The sequence below is a fragment of the Phoenix dactylifera genome, chromosome 12, assembly GCF_009389715.1.
Source record: "Phoenix dactylifera cultivar Barhee BC4 chromosome 12, palm_55x_up_171113_PBpolish2nd_filt_p, whole genome shotgun sequence".
NCBI lineage: Eukaryota > Viridiplantae > Streptophyta > Magnoliopsida > Arecales > Arecaceae > Phoenix > Phoenix dactylifera.
Window position 1 is genome coordinate 1298515 of NC_052403.1, and position 11139 is coordinate 1309653.

Genomic DNA, 11139 nt, shown 5'->3' on the forward strand with positions numbered 1-11139 from the left:
TTTACTGTACCCAGTTTTTACCCAAGTGATCTTGAGTCTTCTGAGTTTGTTTCCAGCTTCTTTAACAACATTTTCTTAAGCTGCATTGAGATACATGTCAGTTATGCTGTCCGAACAGTGCATGAGATTGATACTGTAGATCGTATGTCAAGGGTGAATGCTTTTACATTGTATACAGTTTAATTTGTGAAGCTCTTACAGAGAAAAGGTGTTTATAATTTAGTGTATCTCATATAAAAATTATTTAAATGTCTAACGACAGAAATTTAAAATATTATATCTGGTCGTTTTGATTGCGAGCAGCTGGAAGGAGGTCAAATGATGCTGAACCACCAACTTCTGATTTTATCGCTAGTAAGAAATCGATGAACATGTATATCTCCTGCAAATTTTGGAGTTCTTCCAATTACATTTTAGCCATGATTGTAATGAATTTAATCAGGTTATTATAAAATGCAATCTAGTGGGAAAACAGGCATGTCTCGAATAGTGGAGCCTTGATTGGTTTGCCCTACAAGCCTCATAGATCGGCTGTGCAGAGTAAGGGTACATGTCCATGTGGCCTTCCCACGAGTGAAAAGAAACAAGGCTGGTGATTGCAGTAGCCTCAGAGGACACAAGACCTTTCTTCTCAAGGCTAGATCACAGAGAGCTTCGTCGGACGCTTGACCAAAGCATTCAAGTGATATCTCCCACTTGAGTGTGGAAAGGTCCGAAAAGACGAGACAGGAGAAATCCAAGAGACTTGAGGGCTCATAGGTTTTACAATCCAAAAGACACAGGAAATGACCATGTTAGTTGGATTCTGCAATCCCAAAATCCCAAAATTGCGGGCAAGGAGAGTAACATCTGCTTCAAGTCTCTCATGCTTCACTTTTGTTTCTTCCTTTTACTGATGGGCTTGAGGTTAATAGATTTGAACCTTTATCCTAATGTTGCAATTAAAAGAGAAACCCGTAACTACAATTTGAGCGTCTGGAGGAGATGATAAAATCTACTTTGTATATGAAATACCGATTCGGACCATGCTGGTTATAGATATTAGACTGCCATTTTATCAAAGACCTCAATATGACTGAAACTGAACAAAACTCTGACCCTGATGATCACTATATTACTGCAGACGTAAATCCTTCAAAACGTTGGAAGTTTAAGCATTCCACAGCCAACTAGAGGAATTAAGGCTCTTGATCTTGGGCTCGTTACTAGGAAATGATAATACAACCTGTTCATTGATCATAATACTTGCACAGGTAAAAAGTTCCATCATGAAGGAAGCAAAGTTCGATAGCAAAGCTAACCTAGCATACATCAACATTCAGGTTTGCATTACAGAACCTCGGCTTCTCTGATTAGAAGGAAAAAAAAAAGGAAAACAAAGAAAATTCTATCAAGTACGAGAATCTTCTCATCACCTTGCTGCAGCTCTTGCACTCATGGAAGAATGGTAGCTGGTGCTTCTCTGCTTGCGGTACGAAGTATAGACATCATCATATTGACTCACTTCATTAGGATTTGCAGTAGCCCCTAGTCCCAACCGGCCTGAGCTGCTTGATCCTGGTTTGCGATCCACGCTCCCATCTGCATAAGTTCCAGTCTCTGGGTCCACCTGCAAGTTAGAAGGTGGGGGAATGCAAGCCCCTCCCTTGCGAACAGGAGGCTCATGTTCATACTCACCATCTTCATCATTCGAGTCGGATGGTCTCATTGGCCCTTCGGATGGGTTCACCTCACCAATTTCCTTGAAGAATTTCGAGACTCTGTCAAGAATCTCTGACTGGGGCACAGTGGATGGCGGAATCACAGTGGGTATGTCTAGTGGGCTCATGGGAGAGTAGGGAACACCACTACCAATCTGCATCTTCCTGACCATGCCAGGAATGAGACCAGGGGGAAACAGTGGATACGGCGGGGGGCTTTGGTCGGTTATGTTGACTGCAGAATTGGGTTGCAAGTGAGAAATTGGTGGTTGTGCAACTGTAGGGGCATTTGATTGGACTGGCACAGTCCCTGGAAACAAATTTGGAGCAGCATGCGGGAAAATGCCAGCTGGTAATTGGTTTGATTGGTTCGTCAGGAATGGCTGAGACAAAGGTGGTGCAAATTGGGATGGCAGGGCTGATGCAGAGGGCAGTCGTTTCTCCATCTCCTGTTGATCTAGGGAACCTGGTGAAGACTTCTGCTTATCTGGATGCCATTGTTGAGGTGTATGTTGCAATCCTGGAGTGTTTTGATAAAATAAAATGTTTAGCACCATAAAACTCCTCAGAGTTGATTTAAATACACTACTACAAGTCATGGTCAATAGTAATCATTACAGGCTTATGCTTAAGTAGGTCTGGGGGGCTCAAAACAGTTGTAATATTTTTTTGTAAGTTGTCAGAGAGTGACATATCCAGCATGCATGAGCATGCAATAACATATTTTGGGAGGAAAGAAGACTCTTTTGCATAAGATGGTATGGAAAAGGATTATGCATGAGCCAAGGGAATGTCAAAACAGAGGATTACGCAAGTCTTCAAAAGTTCAAAGTGTTCAAGGCTATGAAATGGGGGCATGACTAGCAAAAAGAATAAAATCCTCTATAACACTATGGCGATTATTTTGTATGTCATCTACAAGATCTGTAAAATGAAGTCAAGATTAGTATAGAGACAATTGATAGCTATTGACTCTTCGATGATTACCCCCTGACACATGCCACTGGGACTTTAGTCCACTGGTTGGCACCTCTCTCCTCCGCACTTGCGCCAGGGAGAGAATCTGAGCTAGAACTTGGAAGGTGGTGCTCCATAAATGTTCTTAGATGATGATTATGACCAGGATTACCACCTGACACAACTTATGCCCTTAAGATAAAGTATCTGTACAAAAGGGTAGATCAACTTATTCATAGACAAAAAGTTCAAGCAAAGAGTGGGGGGGCCTGCGACCATTATAACTTGAAGCTTTTCTGAACTTGTGTGAGTCCAAGTGATGCCTAGGAATCTTAGGCAAGGGAGAGTGCTCTAGGACTAAAAAGGTCATTTGACAGTACTAACAAATGCGGCAAGGTGTTAGGGCTTGAAGCAACATAGACACCACCAACGGTATATAAAACTTGGAAAAATAAAATGCTTTTTCACCCAGGATGTCATTAGCTCTATTTACCACACTCGATCAACCTCCCTTAACCTGTGTAGTTCCCTCGGATGGCTCACCTATACATGCTGCTAAAGCATGATTTTGCATGGAAAATTTAGTGAAATTTGAGGTGCGAGAACCATAGTGTTCTAAGAGACTACTCATAAAGGAGGTACTATATGTGATGTTCTGAAGTAGTCCATCAAAAAGCTTGGCAAATTAATGGGTGAAGAACCTCACCAATGCTCATCAAAAAAAATGTTAGGGAGCTCACAAGCATGCTCAAGTTTTGGTTCATTCAAGGCTTGATTAAGTTAAGTAACTAAAACTTTTCTGGTGAAAAATAAGCTCTGAAAAGCTCAAAGATGTTCTGCACGCAGAAACATGTTGAGCATGCACATGAGAGAGAGAGAGAGACCTGAGGGATCTGAAGCTTCTCTCTGTGTTGTTAAACGCAAAGGTGCTCCACCTGTCATCTCAAGTTCAAGGGTAGCAATAGTTTCCTTGTCATAAACTTCCTTCAAAGCCCAGAACTGTAAAATCTTCTCCAACCGAGACTGGTTAGAATCTTTGTTGTGTGGATTATTGTAAATCCTTGCAAGCATGGATCCAAGTACAGGTTTAAATGCCAGAGCCTCATTATCAAGATCTTGAGGATTCATCCGCCGCTGCAAGCTGGAACGGTATGGTTGATGTCAAGACAACAGCTAGCAAGAATAAAATTGACATTGGGTGGTAAACAAAGTGAAAGGCCACCTCTAATGCAGTTATCAGGAGGGAAATCAGTTTAGCCATGTTAAACTGAGAAGCATTCAATAAATTGTAAAGTCTACTTGCGAGGAAGGAAATGCAATGTTAAAAAAAATGATAAATCCCCATTGTGCAAAATTCTGTTGTAATTTGATTTCAATAATCCAAAGTCAGAAAAAAAAATGCATAGAAAACTATGCATTTGAGAATCGTTAATACTGGAATTCAAATAACAATATGTAAGGATGCTGTGAGAAGTGGCCAATTACATCATGCACAATCTAAATTTGCTGTTAGCTAGCTCAAACTTGTAATATGAATGATGAGGCTATGCTATTCACCATTATAAACTAGAAATTTAGCAGAAACAGCATTGGGGATAAAGACACCAGTGGAGCTAGCTCAAAATTGTAATAGTACAATAAGGCTGCGTTATTCACTAATTATAACTAGAAATTAGCATTGGGGATATAGACAAAACAAATAAAGACCATGCAACAAATTGCAACAGCCATTGTGAATCAGAAGCACCAGAAAAGTAACTACTGTAGTTACCATTATGAACCACCACGTGTAGCACCTCTATTTCTTCACTTTTACACGTCTTCAAAAAATTATTAAATATTTTTGCATGTTCTCAGGCTGATTCCAATGTGCCCAAATGAAGCAATTAGCAAACTATAATACGTAGGTGGACAATACCGGGATGAACCAAGATACTAGGTTTATTTTCACTAACATAGGAGAGTAACGAATTCTAAACTAGGTCAGATATGTAGATACCTTGGACAATATACACAAATATGGCTATGTGGGAGAGTACAGGAAGCAACCATTGATGGAAGGCAACGGGAAAAGGAAATTACATTGGTCAGATATGCCTTATATAGGTTAAACCACAACAAATATGTAAATGAGATTTTAAACTATTTTAATTTCAATTTTTTGAATTTATTTGAAATCTGAAATTTAGGAAGGTGCTTGCAGAGTCTTAAGTAGTCCAAAACTTCTCAAATTCAGGAGTTCAAAATTTAATTGATCTGGAAACTAGGTACTTTTGCTGGTTTGGAGTAAAATCTTTTACAGACAGAAATCAAAATGCTCCTAATCAGATAATAGGTCAGCTGAGGAAAGTTTTCCACTTACTGGGATTACATTTTGGTGCATTTAAGTGTTTTCTTTTACAATAGGATATGAGGAGGGCTAAAAATTATACCTTGAGACTTGTCTTCAAATATTGGAAAAAAGATGTGGTAATTTATCATAACTCTTTTCTTCTTCTCCTTCTTTTGTTTTCTTGCTTCATTCTCTCTCTAAGCAGAACCGCATAACCCTATTCCTCAGGCTACATTAGTTTGATATCAAAGCCAAACTACATAACCCTTTCTTCATAGAGCAATTAGCTACATCATTACAAAGGCAGAATAGTGTGGTTGTCCACAATTACATGTCAAGGACAAGGAAAGCCACAAGAAAAGAGTGCATGGAAGTGCCTAATAAAAAGAAAAGGGAAAAAATATTGAGATGCAGTTATGTTTAGATACAGCTGTTCTTAATTAAATCAACTAGTTTACAGGCGTGTTTGGTATTGCTTAAAAAAGTGCTTTGTGACTTCTAATATAAAAAAGCACTTCTTGAAAAAAATGTGTTTGGTTATAGTACCAGGAAAGTGCTTCTACAAGAAGAAAATTTTAAAAAGTGCTTCTAAGAGAAGCTAGAAAACCTTGCTTATAGCTTATCCTTCTCTTTGCAACACCTAACATGCCCTGAGCCTTTGAGAAAAAAGATGCTGCTAATCCCATTTTCTTGGCTATTAAGGAAGAGTCCAATACTAGATCAACTGATGATATAATGATGCTAGAAGTAGCATACTAAGGCCATCCACTGCAAATCCCCAATGGTGATCTATGCACAAGAAGTCCAACAATTGAAGGCCTGATAGTTGAAATCTAGCAGTCATTGATTTTGCTATTCAAGTCATATGCTAATGATGTCCCATGACAAGATGTAACTACTGAATTGACAATCATGGGCAAGGATATCCAATAATATGATCTGTCCAATTTCACTCCAGCAGTTTCATTCAACTCTATATTAGTGAACTTGTTCTGTAGATCTAGATCATGTGCAGCCAAAAGTCAATCATCTAATTGTAAGTGACACAGATTACTCCCATCAAATTGTGAAAACGCAAAATCCGGCATAAAGATAGAGTTCATTGTAGTGATGTCACAGCAAGATCAACAAATTAAAAGCAAATAATGAAAATCAGATTCCTGATTATTTTGATTTTATGTTTTTTAATTTTAGCTCTATTTAAGGGTTAAAAACTAGTAAAGTGTTGAAAGAACCACAGCTATTTAAAACTCCTCAAAGTTAGAATGTAAATCTTGATTGACAAAGAAATACATTTTGACGCAGGAAGTCAAAATTTTGGTAGATTTGGAATCTCGTGTATGATACACTTAGGGCTCGTTTGGTTCGCGGGAAAAGAAGGGGGAAAAGTGTGGTCAACGGAAAAGTAATGAGATGCCTCTTGTTTGGTTGGAGTTTTCAAAGGAGAGAGACGGAAAAGTTGTATTTCCATGGGACTATGATTCTCACATTTCATGGAAAAGTCTTTCCCATAAGAAACATGGGAAAGTTACTTTCCCATGAGGCAGAAATCACTCAATTTTTATTTTTTTCCAAAAAGGCCCTTCAGCATTAAAGAAATATTAAAGAGGCATTAAAGACCTAATTTTTATTAAGGGCATAATAGGAATTATACATAACTTTTCCAGGAAAGTGGATGACCAACCAAACATAAGCACTTTGGAAATTTGTCACTTTCCCATGGTCAACCAAACATGCCAAAAGTACTTTCCTAGGCATCCTCTTCCTAGAAATTTGTTTCTCAGGAATCATATTCCTAGGAGAAAAAATGCTTCCCGCGAACCAAACGAGCCCTTAAATCAAAAGAGCCCGATTTTATGATAGTTTTGAGTTAGGGAAGTTGCAAATTCATTAGGACTGTCCTACAGTATTATTCAGGTGCCTTTTAAAATAAATCTAGGGAGACTCGAAAATTATAATTTTACACTTATTCTCAAATGGGAAATAATGTGTTAGTTCGGCATCCCTCTGTTCAACCCTTCTCTCTCTCTCTCTCCCTCTCCCTCTCTCTCTCTCCCCCCTTTCTTATTTTCTTTGGTCTTCTCTTTCATCCCCATCCCAAAGGCTATGTCATGAAAGAAGCCTTATATCAGGATTAAAGGCAGCAATTATTGCTCAACCAGCCTTACATCAGCTGGTTCCCATCCCTTTCCACTAGGGAGAGGATCAGGGCTCAAACCCTGGTAATGGCATTCCCAGAGTATGTCTCCAAAGAAAAAAAGTAATAATTATTGAACCTAAAAAATTATCTGAAAACCCTCAGACCTACCATAACTGAATTGGAAATTGGAGCCAAGTACAAGTCGTCTACTTCAAGTTAATGAGATTGATATAAAGACAATCTGCAACTAGTAATACTTCGTCCACCATTTTAAGAAGCGGTATATGTGGCCACATATGCAGTGGTCATCTTCTGACTGCACCGCACTCCCTATGTGTGGTTAATCTAGGCAGCTAGGGTGCATATGGGCCAAATAGGCAGCCCACTTAGCACTATGCAACTAGATATGCAGCCGAACTGTGTGACCAGTTATGTGGCAAATATTATGCAAGCTTATGCGAGCGACTGAAGATAATAGAAAATTAAAGAAAATGTCAAATACCATCAGTTTGGATATGACAAATATAATGTTAATTTGTCGAAAGTAAAGGCTGGTAGCAAATGGAAATCCAGGAAGAGTTGCATGTTATCGTCAAGAAAATTAAATGCTACTGTTACACAAATCAAAAGTTAAGCATCTCCAGCTACATGTTGATTGCACAAAGAAAAGGAAAAGAGAAAAAGGACCTGTCAAAAAGTATATCATTGGCCAGGAAAATGATGTGCAGTTGTCTCTCTGAATCATCTAGAGCAAAAATTCTATCTCTGAGGGCTTCGGCCAGAGCCGGGGCAAATGGTGATCTCTGCATAAACCACATCTTGGCTCCCTTAATTGATTCTTTTGTACCTGTAAGATTACTCAGCACATTATTAAGCTCAGCTGCAACATCAGATGGAAGTGGTCCTGATAGGCCCTTGAAAGATCTCGTTGAAGGCTCATAATCAGCTCGAGCTTGGCCCATGAATGGTTGGGAGTGGGGTGCTTGCTGATGCTGATCATAATAAGGTGGATAAGGCTGGTGCAATTGAGCTGTTCCCATCATAGAACCTGGAGCACCACCAGCTCCCATGGGAGGAGGGTTTAGGGGAGATGGATTTAACATGGGATTGTGAGACAAAGGCATCATAGGCATAGATGAGGAAGGAAAGGAAGGATTGAAGGCTGAACCAGGTGGCCGTGTGGATAGCCAGAGTTTGTATTTGTAGTAATTGTGACCCTCACCACCAAATAGGAAACTGTAAGCAGGGTTGTCCTGCTGCTTCTCACGGATCATAGCTTCAAATTCAGGGCCATTTTTGGCAGCATATTCCACTAATTTATCAATTCGTTTGTGTAGCTCAGGATCAGAAGGAGGCACAGCTAGGGGAGGGGCTGAATCAAATGGGTGCATGTAAGGGGAAGGTGGCATGAGATGAGGGGGTGGATGGGGTGCAAAAGGGGGTGGTGATTGTTGCTGTTGTTGAAGATGAAGAAGGGGATGGTGATGGGGAGGATATAGCTGCTGCTGCTGAGGCACATGGCGATGGTAGGGAGGAATTTGTTGAAGCGAGGGATGAGGAGGCAGGAAAGGTGGGCCATGTACTTGGTGAGGGAATTGTTGAGATTGTGGGTGGAAACCAAACTGCTGTTGCTGTTGCATACTGGCCTGTTGCTGCTGCTGCTGCTGAGCAAAGGCCATTGCTGCTGCATATTCATGAGCTTGCCGATCCATCAATGAGTATGGCTAGCCAACAGTGTAGGGTGTGTATAGAATTCAGAAGCTATCAATAGCCAGGCAATCTTACTGACTCTTTCAATGAACTGCAGACCTGAAAGCACCAATGCAAACATAGATATTGGAAAAATGAAAGTAAAATTTACACCAGAAAGTAAAACATACAGGCAGGAGAACAGCATGAAGACAACAAAGACTCGATTACATTATAATAATAGCTCACCTACACAATAACAGTATAAAAATGATCACCACCAACCAAATTCATGGAACCACATTTCCAACATATCAAAGAACAGCACCCTACAAATTTCATCTTTCAGGTAAAAGATGCATATGGACAAGGGCATAAAATGGTACTTCTTATACCTTGTACAAGAAAAGGCCCTATTAAGGACATAAACAGGGGATGTTCATTCTAAAAAGGCAAGCAAAATTGAAAACAAAGGATAATTAGCACAAGCATAAGAGAGCAAAGGAAGAGCATTCTAACAGCCATCAGGATTAAGCCGAAGCTACTGAGAGAATAATTAGCACTCTAAGTTGCTCAAAGGATTAATTAGATCACCTAAAATTTCTTTTTTTCCCCTCTCTTCTTTTTTTTTTCGCTCCAGCCACAGCAACCAACAATATTGATGCAGTGTTATTCGCAAACTTTATCTAATCATGGCAGGATACATTAAACAAGAGAAGGTCAAGAATTTATAAGCCCAAGAAAAAGGAACTTTTTAGCTCAATAACGAAACCTAACAAAGATAGGCCTTGCACGTCAACACAAGTTCCTTTTCCAATCAAAACCAGCACATTTGGTGATAAGAACACACTCTCTAGCAGCAATACTATTTGATTTTTTCTAAAAATAATAAAATCTTTATCTTCCTTTTTTTGTGATACCTTGATCAAGCTAATCTAACAAAAAGAAATAAAACTTTGCTCACAAAACTGGTGGTGAAATTTACGTTCTAAATAGTAATATCAAGAACAAAACAGCACCAAATATAAGAGAATTGCTTAAATCGAAACAATCCTATAAAGGAAAATAAAATCAAAGACAAGAAAAGAACCTTTTTATGCGATAAATCCCAATGCTTAGACGACTAAAAGAAGAAGGACCAGGGTATAACCCCACGCGACGAACCTAGGAATCACGCAAAGCGGCTCATTTCCAGCTACTAAGATTTCGAAGACTGGGCTTAGGGGTTTGGCTTTAAATTATATGGGGATCGAGAAGAAAGAAAGCAGCGCAGAAGAGGGAACAGAGGAGAAGAGGAGACTGAGAAGGATTACCAGTGATCCGGTAAGGATGGCTGCGGTCCGATCGAGAGGGGGGGCGGCGGAGCTCCACCGGCCGCGGCGGCGGTGTGACGGGAAAGGGAGGAGAGATCGAGAGAGGGAGATGAGGGATAGAAGGATGACGGGCATGCGATGAGCGAAAGGAAATCGACCCCGGGGCCCGACTCGGAGGAACTTGGTTAGGGTTAGGTTTGGCTTGCCTCAGCAACCCAGTTGAGAGGCTGTGGCACGAGATTTTTTTATATAGATTTTTGAATTACTTTTCTTTAAAATATTCAATTATATATTTATTTCTGTAAAATTATAATTTACATATTTATTTCTAGATTCAATTCTTTTTGCATATTATCATGCTTTCACCCTCTATTAGATTTTTGAAATGTTATTATATTTATAAAATGATATTTTTAGCCTTATGGAATTGGCATAAGAATTTAAATTAAAATACTATTTAAAAGCTGATCAAACCCCTAACAAAAAGAATAGCTTAGAATGATGGTTCATTTTACTTATACTATCAAACTGAATTATTTATATTAGTGTATAATATTTGAATAGTCAATTCTTTTTTTTTACTAAAGCAAGATATATACTTTATTTTATTCTTGGATATTTTCAAAACTACTATTTAAAATAACTAAAAGATGACAATTAGTTTTATTAGTTCTACATATTTTTCTATAATATATGTTATCTATTCATGATATATGATTATTTTATATGTATTTACTATTAAAAGTAGTGCAAGATGTAAATCTATTTGATTCAATGAGTGATAATGAAAATAAAAACTTATTAATAATGTACATAATATTTTTTTGACAAAAAAGTAAAATATATGTATATATTAATTTTATATTAAAATATATATTTTATATTTTTTAAATACTAAAAAATTATAATTTTATAATAGAGGTTGAACCTTGATGTGATGATAAGACTGCTCCATTATGACTTAGGTGTCTCAAGTTTGAAATGCAAAAATAGTCTTTGTACATGTAG

General features: G+C 38.5%; 1 protein-coding gene across 2 annotated transcripts; it reads right to left on the reverse strand.

Moving 5' to 3' along the window:
- Nucleotides 1-1174: 1174 nt before the first annotated feature.
- On the reverse strand, nt 1175-10335 carry LOC103703485 (calcium homeostasis endoplasmic reticulum protein-like). Of its 2 annotated transcripts, XM_039132245.1 has the most exons (4): nt 10132-10335; nt 7817-8938; nt 3542-3798; nt 1412-2220 (listed from the first exon to the last, which is right to left on the reverse strand). In XM_039132245.1, exons 2-4 carry the CDS (start codon nt 8839-8841, stop codon nt 1412-1414), a joined length of 2091 nt encoding a protein of 696 aa, XP_038988173.1. In that variant the 5' UTR covers nt 8842-8938; nt 10132-10335. The 2 variants fall into 2 exon arrangements, with proteins under 2 accessions (XP_038988174.1, XP_038988173.1); XM_039132246.1 differs by lacking the exon at nt 10132-10335 and having other exon boundaries at nt 1175-2220; nt 7817-8841.
- Nucleotides 10336-11139: the final 804 nt, after the last annotated feature.